Raw genomic sequence first — 16868 nt, 5'->3', positions numbered from 1 at the left:
TTGATAGATTACCAAAGAAACAAATCACCCAGTTACGGCACATATAACTATAATGGTGAGTAAAGCCCTTCCTTTTTTACTTTGTTACTACTTAAAACTCAGATGATGTTATGTATACCGAATTCAATGTTTACACCATGTAAGCGTAAAAGCGATGAGGTACTGATTGGTATAAAGTACACATTAGTCACTAAATCTGAGTGAATGGAAAACTGTACCCCGGGAAGTAACTCTTAGACAAATCTTGTACTGTATACGTGTAGTTGTTAGATGTTGCTGGTGTGATATTGTGACACCAAAGTGGTCTAGACCCAGTCTCAGACCAGTATAATGTGGTAGCGTATAGCTGTCACAATATTTATTACGAGTTTCCAGTTCCAAAGCTATCTTGTAGCTCCTCTCCTCCATCAAGATCCAGTCTCAAGGGCGGGACATCCAATAAAGTTCCAAATTGTGCAAAAGTTGCACTATCCTAAACCATCTGATGATTCCGTGACTCGAGTAATGATTCACAAGTCGTATGCACATGTACCAAGTACAGTGTTATGGGTAAGGAAAACCAGAAGAGTAAAATAAAGTTAATGATTTATTAGGGAACGCATCCCAAAGCTATTTCATTAAATAACAATTACAATCACTCAGGAATCTCACTCACTCAACAATCCACAATCATACTCCACGCTATTTAGTTGGTATACAAATTACTAAGAAGTATATTAATTACCTTTGTGGTTGAACAATGATAAACTTTTTTAAACTTCCTACGGCCACCATCTCCTGAATTTTTTTCCTTTTTACCTTGGCTAACACCATGATTTTTTTTCCTTTTACCCCTGTAATAGTTTAGCTAGACATAAGAGTTGGTCAAGGACCAATAATTATTATAAGCTTTGAGACAAGGTTGGATTAATTACTTATCTGGAAAGTTATAATAAATTTGGATATTTTGTTCCAAAATATTTAATGATCTCCCTGTATATATGCATGTATATAGCTTACACATGTAAATAATGAGTGAGTGTTATGGATCATGTTCACACCTCAAGTGTCAAATTCCAGTTTGGCACGAGCTTGACCTGTCCGTAGGGTGACCTCTATAATTAGACTATAGGTTGTTTATTAATTAAAGTCATATTAACAGCTATGATCATGTAAGGACGGCCTCCCATGTACGCTGTGTGCTGCGTGTATGCTGTGCGAGGTGCGTGTTTTGGGAGACTGCGGTATATTCGTGTAGTGTCTTCTTGTATAGTGGAACTGTTGCCCTTTTTATAGTGTTATATCAATGAAGCATGCCGCCGAAGACATCAAGCAACACACCCCACCCGGTCACATTATACTGACAGCGGGCGAACCAGTCGTCCCACTCCCTGTATGCTAAGCGTTAAGCAGGAGCCTATGGATTTCATTGGTCAGTCCTATTGGGCGCCTTTTCTCTTGTTTAATTTTTGTAGCTCGTGTCACTCCTTTTTAGAATCCTGAGTTGTCAGCACGTATTGATATTTGGTCAGAAATCTTCAAAAACTGTTGAAAGGTCTAGTACGTAAACAGTACGGACGACTACAGAGGGTTATATCACGACAGACCGTGGAGAAACTTTAATAAACCTACAGAACCGGATATCAAGGGACTTATTTAATTTGTGTGCATGACATTTATGATTGAACCTATTAAACTGAACTTTGGAAAGACTTCGAAATATCCGATATGCTTGTTGGTCCTTCGGACGTGGCATGCCTCTCCTTGGTGCGTTCCTTACGCACGTTCATAACCATCAAACGTTTAGTCAAACACCCATTAAAGACTGTGAAGATTCTCTATCAACTTCCGGTGACAGCTCCACCGATAATAAAAAAAGAGTCGGTCGAGGAATTCGATACTTGTGGTGACGAGGAACAGAATGACGAAGATGTAGACGTCCGTGAGGCAACCCAGGAGATAGCGGCGCTTCGAAAGAAGATCACACATGAAAAGAAGCGACGCGCGCTAGAGGCCAAGCAACGTGAAATTGTGCAATTGAAAAATGAGTTGGCTAATATTCACATCAGTCGAGGGCCGGAACATAAAAACGACCATGACGAACCGAAGAAAGGTCCCAAACCCAAGAAAGACAATAAAAGACAAAAAGCATTGCTTAAAAGACAGTTAAAGGTATGGAAATGTCAATAGATACCGATTTTAAAACAATTGAGAGAGTCGAGCGAGGTAACCGAAAGGTCGCAAAAATGGTTGAGTAGGTTGATGCTGGTTGGTGAGTCCTCGTCGTCATGTTCCGACGAATCTGATAGTTATAGAGATAGCTATGTGGAGCCAAAAAGGCAGAGCAGGTCTAAGCGTTCAGGTACGTAAGTACGTAAATACTGCTGGTATTGAGGCACCTTTCTTGGTCAGGCATGGCCTCATTAAATAAAACAAAACTTCCTCCCGGCGGTAGGGTCCTCGAATAAGCCCTTAGTCTGGTTCTGCTCAGCCTATCAGAAAAAATACGTGCGGAGAAAAAGGAAATCATGAAGGTGAAGTCATGGGAGTACGTCGACATGTGGTGCACACCAGTGTCTCATGTAGGAGGAAGGAGAAGGTTAAAAGACCACATCAGGAATCTTCTCAAGAGTGCCCACACCACATCTGACTAGGCCCAGGGGGTAAGAAATACCAGTCTAGTCTTGTACATCAGGTGTGAAATAATCGGGTAGCTGAGGTTGATTCTTTTCTCCCTAAATTTGTAACTGATGAGGAGCTCACAAAGAAGCCAGGTAAGTAAAATTTTGAAGGCTGTCGGTTTCCTACAAAATCTGCTCTAAAGACTATTTTAGAGCCGTGTTAACAAGGACCGGGAAATTTGTGATCTGTTAAAATTTGGATTCCCGTTAGGTTTTCAGGAAGATCTTGTTACTACGGTAGGCATTAAACAAACAAAATGAAATGAACCGGTGTGTACCAACTAATTTAAATTTGGACCTCAGGGATACGTAGAAAATCATAAGGGGGCCAAAGTATACCTAGAACAGATGGATGATTATTTAGAAAGGGAAGTAGAGGCGGAGGCTGTCATTGGTCCTTTTGATATTAACCCACTTAGGACCCCCATTAAACTGTCTCCTTTAAATTCTGAACCTAAAAGAGATTCTGAAGAAAGAAGGGTGATACTGGACCTCAGCCTCCCCAAGGGTAAGTCAGTGAATTTCCACATTTCTAAGGATTCTTATGTAGGTAAGCCCATCTAGCTCACTTATCCTAGAGTGGATGATCATGTGGATCCAGTCAAATGTAAAGGTAAGGGTTGTCATTTGTTTAAAAGAGACATTAAACGTGCATACAGGCAAATCCCTATAGATCCCGGAGATAACCACCTGGTGGGTTACATGTGGAGTGGGAAAATATACCTTGATAGGGTGTTTTCCATGGGCCTTAGATAGGCCGCTTACATTTTTCAGAGAGTTACCTCGGCAGTGTCCTTCATTTGTCTTCAAGCGGGATATTTCATCTTAAACTACTTGGATGATTTCGCAGGTGCGGCGACACCGGCTAAAAGCCAGAATGCCTTTGAATTTTAGGGGCAGTTCTGCTGAATGGCGGTCTAGTTGAATCTCAGCCCAAAGCTGTTCCTCCTTCCACTAGAATTGTATTTCTAGAAGTTCTCTTTGACATAGAGTCTCTGGTCTTAGAGGTAACTCCTTTTAAATTACAAGAAATCACATACCTTGTAGTGGTATGGTTAGAAAAAGATGAGGCCACCTTACAACAATCGCAGTCACTGCTAGATAAGTTGATTTGTGTAGCTAGTTGTGTTAGACATAGCCGTATTTTTATAAGTAGACTCCTTAACTGGCTCCGTGATAGTACAGGATCTGAAGCATCTCTCACAATGCCTTTAGCTGTTAGGAAAGACCTCCTCTGGTGGAAGGAGTTTCTATCCTTATACAATGGGGTATCCATAATGAGTTTGGAGGAATGGTCTGTGCCAGACGGTGAGTTTGCTTCAGATGCTTGCTTATCTGGCTGCGATGGTTTTTGCAAAGGGCAAAGTTTTCATGTTGTCTTCCCAGAGTTCATCCGTGTAGAGGACTTCATTATAAACTGTCTAAAACTACTAACTATAGTTGTATTTGTTAAGTTATGGGGCCATGTTCAGAGGCAAAACGATCGTAATCAACTGTGACAACATAGCTTCCGTGGCACTTATAAACTTAGGTAAATCTAGGGTGGCCTTTATGCAGGGTTGCTTACGTGAAAAATGTTTTCATGCTGCCTTTCACGAGTTTGAGCTGAGAGGCCAACACATTGAAGGGGAGCTGAACAGAATCCCGGATCATCTGTTGAGATGGCATCTGGATCTCTTGCATGAAAACATGTTTCAAGAGCTTACCAGAGGGATGGAAGTCACATTTCACCCGATAGAAGAGGAAATCTTCAGAGTCTCCCATAGGTGTTAGTGTACTATGGGTCCAATAGATGTATATAGTTTTCAATTCTAATGCCCCTGCTTCTTATTATACTAGGGGAGGCCATTACAAAATTATGTTCGGCGGACCGCTACATTATGAGCGGTGACTGGAAAGCGTGCCACGTGTGACGTCAAATGCGTGTAATACTTGATGAAATACATATTTTACTTGGTTTTCTAAAAGGTCGATGTTCGTTTGGGTTTTTTTTTTTTTTTTTTTTTTTTTGAACATCTGTTGATAAAACTAAATCTACTTTGTCATTCATTTTGCTTCAGTGCTTTCCTTGATATAAATCATTTTGTCCTAGCCAACAGCTGCACGCAACTTGTTATATTAAATATTTAAAAAAAAGGATAACAACACTTCAATTGAAACCTAATGGTGTAGAAAATATAACGTAGCATGTAATATTGAATTTGCGTTTTTTTATAAGTATTTTAACGCTGAAGGTAATATTTCAAAGCAACAAGTAGTTACTAAATGCTAACATTATCAGAGGTTTCACGAGGTTGCCTGTAAGAAGAAAATTATACATTATACTTTCTTATATCAATCCTATTTTCAAATCTGTTGAACATATTTCAGGCCAAATGTAAGCTGCTGGCGTATTGTATGAATTTATACGAGGTAATCGTTTCACCATAATCACATCGACGAGCGACTGAAACATTTGTCCAGATTATTCCTGTTGCATAATTCTGCTGGCGAGTGCCCTGATCTCTGATCCTTGTAGGTAAGTAAAATAGAAACATTCTGTTTCGTTGTTTCATAACAATATTGTCAAATTGTGCTTTGTTCTGGGCAATCGGAACTCCTCGGATGTGATAGGCGGAAGAATATGTAAACAAATCAAACATTTTCTTTGCTGAAAAACCTAAATACGCCCCACCTGGGCTTAACAAAATGAATAGTTTTTGATATGTTGAACTACTATAGTCATATCATAAGAAATTGAAGATAACAATTTCTTCTTTGAGACGGTCAATTCAAAGCGTCAAGGAACTGACACTTTTCGAGGGTTTGTTTCCTCGGTGGAAACTAGTTGTTGTGAAAATAGCCCCTTAGCTTCAAAATGATGCTCTCGTGTCACCTTTGAGGTCAATGTACGGCAGTTATATCCCCAGAGTTCGTATGGTCGTTTTGGCTGTGCTCCGAATTTAGCGATTTTATTTTTACTTTCAAATTTCAGGGACGACCAGATATCACGAGACTAAAATCGTCGGGATTATGTTTTATATACATGTAAAATTGAGGCTTAGCAGTTTGAATCGCCAAATTAACTATCTGCAAATCGATTTTTAATTGGCGTTCTGTTGATATGAATATTAATATATAATTTCTAGCTTAATCCATGTATTGTAATGTATGAAGAAGCTACTCAGGTGAAATTGTTTATCGTGATTCAATATCATTTTGGAATTAAGCATACTTTGTTAATATATAGCACTGATTATTTTTTAACTTTTTGGCCTCGAAACCTTTCGATGACCCACATTGAATCGACATGTAATCACAATAAGCCTTATTAAACAAAGAAATAACTTACCAACCTACCAAACAGTATGCTTCATTAATTCTGGTTGTGTTTTCAACAGATTACATCGAAGCATATCGAACGTCCCAAAACGAGGAGTTCTACATAACGTCTGCATAATAATCGTGTCGAACAAAAAGAAACTGAAACATCTGCATTCCATCAGAAGGTTCCCTGACGAATCACACCATGGATGTTTTTAGCTGTTTAGTCTTTTTGAGTATCTTTGACATGGTCAGCGCTATGCCATTGAATCAGTAAGTATGAAAATCATTAATGATCACTTCTTACTTTTATGGACCACTTTCACAATTATGACCAAAAGGATAATTAAGAATTGTTTTTACAATTTTTTTAGTTCCGCAGCGGAATGCAAAAAAAAATCTAAAAAAAAGTTAGTAGATTTTCGCAAAAGTTTTGTTTAGTTTCATATTCCGATAAGATTAAAACAAATATTATATATTTATAGATTTGAGAGCGAGCAAATCTTTTAAAATTAAGTAAAGGATGCAAATTTTGAAAATAAGTACAAATAGATTTCACAACTTGTATATATGTTGGTCCCATCATAGAGTGGTAGCATTAAAATCGATCGTCGATTTGTCTGTTTTGTTGATCGGATTCCACCTGGCTAAAATAAATCTGAGGGCTGCGGTGACCGAGTGGTTAAGATGTCTCAACATATTGCTACAAACCCTCCACTTCTGGGTCGCGAGTTCGAATCCCAAGTGGGGAAGTTGCCGGGTACTGATCGCTGGTCGGTGGTATTTCTCCTGATACTCCGGCTTTCATCCACCAACAAACCTGACACGTCCTAACATGACCCTAGCTGTTAATAGAACGTTAAACTAATAAACCCATAATACATATATTCACTTTGATTTGTCGGCCAAAAGGATATATGTAATACTAGTTAACTGGTAGATTAATTGATGGACAGCTACCCCTCTTCCCCCTCACGTATTCATGTTCAGTCTATATGAAATGGCGGATGGAACAGGAATAGGATTTTAAGGAAGGCTTTGTCTGCAAAAACAGATGAACAGCAACAGTTAATTTACAAAGTACATCGAGAAAATCGAATAACAGTACATTGCAGTTGCCTTTTTGGCCAGTGATAGTAACCCCTGGGTATCACGGTATGGCTAATCACAACAATACACAAATTACTTGACCACACATAGCCAACACGTGCATTAAGTTCTTGATTACGGGAACGGCGGTCCGTTTTTTTCTACCTTACCCGACTAACCTTACATTAATAGCTAATAAATGAAGACTATTGAAATTGTGTGATGCGCGAACGCAGCCACAGCACTGGACAGCCGTACCGTGTTGATTCCACATACGATGGACGTACATGTTGGTAACAAGAGACCATGCATATCAGCTTAAGTATCAATATGTTTAATCAATAATAACTGATCCCAGCTGGGAAACAGTTGAACAGTTTGTTGCAACAAATACATTAGGTTTATCCTAGTATCACTAAATGTCGTGTCATGCGCATAACGATGTAAATAAACAGTATTATCTCAATGTGATTACATTTGGTGACTGCAAAACAAAGCTTTTTCATCATGTACTTTTCTTGAACGTTATTATAATCTTTTGATCTTTGAATGATCTATCCTGTTTTATATACTTACACATTATTATTTTTAAAGTAACTATTCTGTCATTGTAAAATTACCGAATGAATTTGCGACCCTAAAACTTGCGGTCCTATTAATATTCTTACTGCAAATTTTGCTGAATATATTTTCATTGTGCATGATCAAAAGATATTCAGTAAAATTTACACTAAAAATAGAATGAAAATGCGGGTCACAAATTCACTCAGCATTTTTACTTACATGACAATTTACTTTGAAATATAATGTGTTTACACTTTATAGCTAATAGTTTTGTAATTTTAATTATAAATGTTTGGTTTTCTTGGAAGGGCTGAGGTATGATGATGAAGTAATTACGCTTATATTTTTTCAAGATTTGTACTTTATAGTCACATTGTATTTTGTTTTATTGGGTAATTAATGAGAATATATTACTGCGTATATATTGTTTGTTTGCATAATAATAATTAATATCATCATTAATAATTCAATATGTTTTATATAAATTTTCGTCATCAAAGCTTAAGAAAATCAAGAACCAACGAAATCACATCGTGTTACACATAATACACGTATTATATTATGAACATGGACGGGAGAATAAAATTACCACGCTATAATCGTTGTAAGTGTTTTAGTTATGAATGTTCCTTGTTATCTGATCGCAGAGGAGCTGGTGCTTTATGAAAATTGTCCAAGAGGCAGTATCCCTTCAAACAGTGTCTTTGACCCCGCCATCGGAGAGTTCCAACTGTCCTGTAGAGATTCGCCTATGCCGGTCGGAGATTGTCTGTTGTTAGGTGAGCCAATTGCTATTGCAGAATCTACTATGATTGACAATTTGCTCACTGTATGTCAAACCACTCAGCTATGCCGCTTTCACGGCACGTGTCATTGGGCACTGTGAGGTAGTCTATGGCTTATCTCCCTTAAGTTGTAATTGTTTGTAATTGTATCGTCCGCAGCATGCTTTGGTGAGATATCACCATAAAAGGAGAAACATTTCCACTATACAAGAAGACACAACACGAATATCTCTGTACCCCACCGGATGATGTGGGTAACTGTAGTTACGCTCTACAAAAATGGTGACGATGATATAGGTCAGATTTCGCATGCCTAAGTTTACCTGTTGTAGGGCAATGCTAACCGTGCTGTCAATAACATGTGTTTATAAGATAAAATAACTAAATTTCGAAGCGTGGCGCTCAACTGTAAATCTCTATAAAAGAAGAAAATAGCCATGAAAATATGACCATGTGGAAGGTAACTGGCTGTATGTTATGATCTCGTCAGTGGGTACTGATTCACTAGATGTGGGTAACTGAAATGCAATGGAATAGTAAACTGTCTTGTTCATTACACACAATAATTAACTGACATAAATATTTAAGTGCAGATAAACACACCTTTTTACGCGTTGATTTTATAGTAAGATCATGTCAAATATGAATAAAACTATTGTGAAAAAATACAAAACACAGAATAATCCACATCTTTTGATCTAACAAATTAAGATTATATAGATGATTTAGTGAATAGCCGGGCAAAGAAAACAAAGTCTAAATGCGTTCATTTTCCTTCCTAAAGGCCTTACATATCAAAACGATAATTAAGTTGCTTACGTTGTCCAGTTTTCACCATTGAAAGTATGTAGTCCGGTGTTATTTAGCACAGTTCTAAAATTAAATTCGCCTAACTGTTTGAAAGCAAGGTTACGTATCAACACGGACATAGCCAGCCGGGAGGACGTTTTAGGATTCCTATATTAAAAAAAATATATAAATTAAATTTTTCGCATGCATAGCGATTTTGAAAGCAAAATTAATTTTTCTGTTTCATCAAAAATATATACAGGATATATTAACAATATTTTTGCCGACTTAAGCCTTCCTTTGCCAAACTATTCACCTAAATATGCAAATTATAAGAAAACTTTTATCTGAATCAGTTGATACAGCTGTACTCAACTTCGCTATGTAAGGTATTCAGTACCTTCTCTGTCAAACATCATAGGTATAATGATTTTTGTTGGTATCAAAACGATTTCTTAATTTCAATAAATTTATATCAGACTGGCCGGATGTTAATCGTGACAGCGATTTCAAATCATGCATATTCATAATCACCATTAATTAATCAAGATGTATACTATGAACGGATCTGACATCTCGAAATGACTTGTAAAAAGATAACCAAAGGGCTATGTAATATGCTATTTCACCTGTTAATTCTTGTATGTTAACATCGTGTCGTCTTTGAAACAATGAAGGAAGGTAAATATTCAGAACACTAAATCATATAAAACGTAAACAACACATATACACGAGATCAGCATTTTAATAATATATGACTGGTGTATTTGCTGTTTTTACCATGCGTTTCTCAGAAGTATTCATCAAATGCAATATCAACCCCGTAATCAGCGGCAAAAAAGCACTCAAGGAAACTAGACTTAGTTCAGATACTATATTGCGAGTCCAATAACCTGTGTCAAAAAATTTGATCGAGGGAATCTCAATTTAGATGTGACGTCATAATCTCTATAGCCTAAAGGGACTTTCCTTCTTCAATGACGTCAGTATAATTAAGCAATGATGCCACTATTTTCAACATTATCGGGGTATGAATTTTTTTGTTTGTTTATAATTGATTTTTGAGACTACAATATAAATCAAATACGTTTAAACGTACAATTTCATTGATTTTCAAATGCATTAGTTTTGTTTCAAATCAATTTCCTAACGTCGTTGTATAAATTGTGACTTCATAATAACGTCAAAGTTTCACGCCGGGACACAAGGTAAAACTTGGAAACGCCCTCCCCATTATAATTTGTAACACATATAATACTGTTTATCATGTAATGGCTTTTTATATTATAACATAATCATTTTTTATAAAAGCGGAACAGCTTAGAGAGAAAACAGAGTTATATATAATAAGAAAGAGGGATAGTGGACATAAAATCAGTAGTTTACAACTTATTTACAATAATTTGATACATGTTTTTATTTAAAATTTTTTTTTAAATTGCGCCATTTGACACTTCAAAACTAACAACAGCCAAAACTTTAAATTTTTCTAGAGGTATGAAAAGAATCGACCAATCAGAAATACGGATGTAGTATGAAAACAAAGAAAAACTAGAAAATGTCACAGGACAATTTGACGGGTTTTTCACCAACAAAGATTTTCTTTCAAGGTCATTCATATTAACATTAACAAACTTGGTAGCACTAATCGCAACGTGTTACAGGTCCAATTTCAGGACTCTATGCCTTCAAGAACTTAAGAAGAAGTAGTCTAAAAAAATAAGGATTTTGGCCCATATGACCTGGAATGAAGGTCAAGATCAATCATATTATTAAAATTGGTAGGCATTTATGTCAGCATGCTACATACCTGATATTAGGTCTCTCAGTTTTCAAGAACTTGAGCAGAAGATTTTTTAGTGATTTTTTCGAAAAATTGCTCTTTTAAACTTTGACACTTATTCGAACCGGAAGTTGACGTTTTACAGAAAAGTGTTACATTAGTTTTTTGCTCCTTTTTTATTTTACATAACATATCCAAAATAGAAAGAAATACGTCAAGCCGTCAACGAGATAATGACATAAGTTTAAAACCGGAAGTGAGGCAATAGTCGCCATATTGAATGTCCGACCAACATAAAATTGCTGTTGTCTCACCATCAACTCTTGCCCTACAATATGATGACATGAACATTGGTATATATCTTGTCATTTCGGAGATCCTTTGTATACAAGTTGCTATGTATAAGAATAATAAAAAAACAACAGAAACAACATGTCTTTTCACTCATATGTGAAAAGCCCCAAGTATGCATGAATAATGAAAGAAGATAAGTATAATAGGTTGGTCGATCCAAGCCTAATTTGTCATTTACGCTCCATGTTTATAAGTTACCCACCATTCGCCTAAAAATCATAACTCAGTTACTCACATTTAAATTTCAGTTACCCACTAAATGTCATTTTTGAGGTGGTTTGTTTCGCTTATTCAATCATTTACGTATGCGTTACGCTTCAAATTTTATTTTTATACAAAAATGATTCGGTAGACACGAATAAAAACCTTTAAAATATCGCAAATTACGTAAACCGAGGCATGCGAAATCTGACCTAAATCAACGTCACCATTTTTGTAGAGCGTAACTACAGTTACCCACATCCGGTTGGGTACAGATGAATATACCGCAGTCCCCCAATACACGCACCACGCAATTCACACACACAACACAACGCATACATGGGGGGACGTCCTTACATGACCCTGGCTGTAAATAGAACGTTTATTTATTATCACAAACAAACAAACATTAGACTCTAACTCTAATGCATGAGAACGAGGCAAAGGGGTAATCATTTAGGGCATTCTATAATGATGATACTTGCTTAACACTTCTGAATAAGGAAAATGGTCGAAAGGTTTGTTTATTGACAGCATGTTGTGACAGGGTTAAGACGTCAACTCGTTATCTTTGATAGTAAACTAGGATTGTAGTACTATAAAGTAGGCAATATTACATATAATTAAGATAGATTCTACTGCTTAACTTTACTGTTATGCCTCTGAATATTTAGCATAAATTGTATAAAATTAAATGCATCACATACAATTATAACGTTATTAATGTATATCATAGACGTAAGCTAATATATTATGTATTTCTACATACCATCTAAGTTTACGATAGAAGAATCCCGTAAGTTATTTGTCGACGAATCATCAAAGATTACAAAAACATTAACATGAATAACATACCTTAAATTATATAAGAAACATCAATACATGGTGCAATCATCAGCGTTCACTTTTCCTTTCAACCATTCACTAGTTTATTTAAGGATTAACTTGAATAGATTTTTTATGTTATGGAGATATAACACAAAAATCTGAGTGTACTCTAAATAAACCGCGATTTGGTTTATAATGAGAGTACACTTATATTTTTGGGTTTTATCTCTATAACATACAAAAATCTATTCAAAAAATTCCTTATAATTCAATTTACTAAAGATTATTCTCTTCAATATTCAAAATTCATTTTGGGACTCTTTTGTCAATGAAATCATAACGCCGTCATCTCAGCCAATCAGAAGCAACGTTACAAACAGCGACGCTAATTTTTTCTTTATGGGCTAATAAAGTAATTTTTAAGCCAATCGAAATGCTTGTAACAAGCTTAATTGAATTATTATATAATACACTTGTGTGTTTGAACAACAGATGATGACAAGCAATCAAAATCATTTAGATGTCCGTCCAACCACGTGTTAGTTGGCAGAGAGAAACAGCGACCAGTATGTTGTAAACTAAGAGGTAAGTTTATATCAAATAGGATTAGTTCCTAATTCCAGTTGTGGTGTTAGCATATCTATATTGATACTAAAACAGACGCGTGGACATGACAGCAATAGCGGGAAATGGTTCTGATTAAATAGAAAATAATGAAAACGAAAGTAACATCAGATACGATGTCGTGTGTTAGATAGAAATTACTAAACAAGTGGTTATTGTATTGGATATGGAATTTATTTCATAGGCGTAAGTTATTTTCTAAAGTTTTGGAAGACAAAGACTTGATACAATGGTATGGGAGTGGAATGACATGATGATTGTAATAGAGAGACATTTCTATCACAATACATCGTGTTATTCCATTCTCATACCATTATATATATTTGTTTTGTGTTGGAATAATATATTGATATTCCACCAGTGGAACAGCATCGTCAAGCCTTTTGATTGGACTTGATTTTAAACTTTGACCCGAACTTTTTTCTCACTGTCACGTCACAATAATCGAATGACGTCATGCTTCTGTACTCCGTTCTTTTTCCATTTTGTAGCATAAACTGTCAACTCAAATTCATAACTGTCTTAAATTTAGTGGTATATCTTGCCGTGCGATGACGCTGGGATGATTTCGGTAGCTTTAAACCCATAAGCCGGACTTGAACGTGGTAACAATAGGCTGATGATTATTTGGCAGGACGAAGATGCCACTGTGCCGTAAACGTGTCCGAATGCAATTCGACAACAATAAGTTTATTATTCAAAGCTCGTGTCGTTTTGTAATTTTTAAGAAATAACTCACTCCTGTGCAATGAATTACATATCCAGCAACACTCGTTGTGTAACCTCTATCACTTCAGTCAGAAGTATCCAGAGTTATATTTGGTTATTGAGATTTGAGATGAGTCGAGAAGATAAATAAAACGGCTAAATAAATAATTAACAGTCACAAATAATTCTTCTACGAAAATTGAACTATAGTAGACCAAGAATGCATAAATGAAGTTGATATAAAACTGTAGTTATTGGTATTTTATGAAGTAAAATTGTATTTGACAGGCGTGTGTCTCACAGACTGTTTCATTCCGAAAATTTTGTATTCTTTCAAAATTGGGTTTGAATTCGAAATCAAGGACGGATTTGCTTTGGTTGGCAAATACAGTTATGGGTAAGTTATTGGTTTCTTTATAGCAAGTATGAGGCTTTTTTTAAATAGCATTATTATATTGCATCTGTGCTGAAGGATATTGACGATTATTATTATATTAAGTTGATATATGAAAGCAAAAATCGAATATTCCGCAATAAATTTGAGGATTTAGATTTGAAAAAAAATCACTTAAGGCTGCAGAGAAATTGTAACGTATTTGATCATAAATGTATCAAATTTCAAATAAACCGCAGGTTTTCGCTTACATGTCTTTCTTAATCATCTTTTCCTGCCGGTAAGGATTTATTGTGACTCCATGTACTTGTGTATAACGTCACATATTCAATGAAAATGGCGTCAATGTCGTCATTTAAGAATAAAGGTATTGCTGTTAAGATCACGATAAATAATACTACACTAAGAAATGGAAATGACGCATTTTAATAACGCAAAATGCGTTTGTTATTGCGAAATTGCAGCCTCCCTACACACGCATACAGTGGAACTCGGTTAATACGAACTCGAAGGGACCGAAATAAAACTTCGAGTTATCCGAGTGTTCGAATTAAGCGAGTTCTCAATTAAGTCTACTGACGATCTCTTTAAATGGTAATAGATCTACTTGCTCCGTGTCGCAAAACGATGTGAGCAAGAAAGATATCAAAATCGTCGATAGTGGTTGCAAGATTATAACAATAAAACCGAAATAAATCCATGCAGCACAGGGCTACAGACTTGAAAAGGACGCGACTGTAATAAGGGTTAAACCCACCGATCAATTGATTTCATGGTATTGTTCAATTCGTACATAGTATTAGGTTGAATATTTATTTAGAATAACCATGAACAGTAGATACGATATTTATGTTGTGATAATTGTATTTCAGATCCTGTGGCGAAGATCCGAGTGTGTTCCAGATTGAGATTTGCAAACTTACAAAGCACTGAAGAGGCTGTTACTTTTTGAGATATATCGACATGGATTGCATTGGTCATGAAAACGATTGTTTTGAAATAAAAGGTACAAAGTGTCTGCGTGAAAATAAGCCAAATGCTAACCAAAAATCATTTAACAAATCAATACATAATAAAAAAAAATAGACACAGACTTTTGAAGCAAAAGCAAATAGAAAGAACCAGATGCTATTCCATTTCAAACCATTTATTGTCAAAGACAAAAGGATGATACGTCAGACATGTCCTGTATGTGTCCTGAGATGATGTTCTACAAAGATATGCGTTCCAATGGTTAAACGTCCACAATTCTTTGTCCAAATTAGCAAAAGTCTCATTACCATGTGAAAGTTTTTTTGGGAATTCTTAACTATGGTAGCTCCATACGTTTGCGAAACTCCATGTCATTTTTATTCTAATGTGTCTTGTTTTCCTGTCTTTTTGCATGTAGATTTCATAATTGAAACGACAAAATTGGGTTTTCGGACTACTTTTAGAGATATCAAAGCCCACATCTGTGAAGATTTTCTAGCCAAAATTGGAAAGTATCAGACAATTAAATTTACTGTAATATTTGAAAAAATGTAGCCATCTACCACGTGATCTACGTAAATTAAAAAGAGGCCATGATGATACGATCCCACCTCCAATAATTTCAGTATAGTTATTTTAGTGTTGTATACTTAACCTGTAAGTTATGTAGTCTTTATATAATACACATTTTGATTTCAATGTATAGTACAATTGTAACTTGTCTATGATATTGTACTAATTACTATGTGATTGTATATATATGTATATGTGCGTATTTTGCATAATTCCAATAAGTTGTAAACTTAAGGAAAATAAAAGAATTGAATTGAATTGAATACCACTTAATCTTTTTGCTTCGAATTTCTAAAATTAGTGGAAATTTTCAAAAACTGGCTACCGACTTTTACCAAAGTCTGTTTTTAAATACAAAAATGTATTTTGACATATATTATTTGATTATCATATAAAAAACATGAGGTCTTCGATAACATTTTTACAATTTCGCAAACTTGAATTTGTAATTCACCACCATACCCAATTGTATCCAGCACTGAGATCATATTGGTCATATTTTTCAAAAGTCGCAAAAAGACCTTTCCACACCGGTCCATATGTTTATGTGATATTTCATCTGGTTCATATATGTTTATTAGAAACACTTTCTCCATATTTCGGAGTTTAAAGAAACACATATGCGATTAAATTAAGAATTCTGGACGGACTCGAAATTCTGTAAACATTCCTATTTTTGCGGTAATGTATTTTAACGCTTATTGTGCCGTCTTTGAAGCGGTAAATCACGTCCAAGGACAATTTTGAAAAGGGTAAATAATAAATAATATAATTTGCCTTTTAAATAAAACACTTAAGATATTGCCTGTTTCATGCATTAAATGATGATAATGAAACTATTTTAATGACGCTTTAATATTTAAATTATGATTGTTTCCGAAAATGACCCAGAAATGTGAACAAACAGCAGTCTGTTTAATTCTGTTTTTCATGCTACACACGACTGTTATACCTCATGTTTAAAACAATGCCTGTGATCAGATGACTGGGAAATACAGTATCATATTTCCGTTTGGCGCGTGCCCCCATGGTTACCACCCATCTTTGACATGGAGTCATATCTCCTTCCGATTGTACAACAATGCCGATAATTTTACTCATTAGAATTTAATTAATATGTTTACGCTATGTTTGTTTGAAGGTAATTTAATTAAACCACTGACTTGTTATTGCTACTTTATGAAATTACATTTGAATGCTTTCGAGTGAATCTCTTAAATATCCACCGATAAAACATGGAT

The 16868-nt window shown here is 35.5% G+C and overlaps 1 protein-coding gene across 1 annotated transcript; it reads left to right on the top strand.

The window, feature by feature from the left end:
- Nucleotides 1–1009: 1009 nt before the first annotated feature.
- Nucleotides 1010–15834, top strand: LOC138306126 (uncharacterized). Its single transcript, XM_069246495.1, has 7 exons — nucleotides 1010–2151; nucleotides 5031–5178; nucleotides 6041–6236; nucleotides 8264–8395; nucleotides 12849–12941; nucleotides 13977–14085; nucleotides 14955–15834. The coding sequence occupies exons 4-7, from the start codon at nucleotides 8368–8370 to the stop codon at nucleotides 15013–15015; spliced, it is 291 nt and encodes a 96-aa protein (XP_069102596.1). The 5' UTR covers nucleotides 1010–2151; nucleotides 5031–5178; nucleotides 6041–6236; nucleotides 8264–8367; the 3' UTR covers nucleotides 15016–15834.
- Nucleotides 15835–16868: the final 1034 nt, after the last annotated feature.

This window comes from Argopecten irradians, chromosome 13 (assembly GCF_041381155.1).
Source record: "Argopecten irradians isolate NY chromosome 13, Ai_NY, whole genome shotgun sequence".
NCBI lineage: Eukaryota > Metazoa > Mollusca > Bivalvia > Pectinida > Pectinidae > Argopecten > Argopecten irradians.
The sequence above is the reverse complement of the archived record's forward strand: the minus strand, read 5'-3'. Positions and strand labels throughout refer to the sequence as shown.

Coding starts and splice junctions, on each gene's coding strand:
- LOC138306126 (XM_069246495.1), top strand. CDS start 8,368: ATGCCGGTCGGAGATTGTCTGTTGTTAG. Junction 12,942..13,976: donor AGTATGTTGTAAACTAAGAG/GTAAGTTTATAT, acceptor TGTATTTGACAG/GCGTGTGTCTCACAGACTGT. Junction 14,086..14,954: donor GTTGGCAAATACAGTTATGG/GTAAGTTATTGG, acceptor ATTGTATTTCAG/ATCCTGTGGCGAAGATCCGA.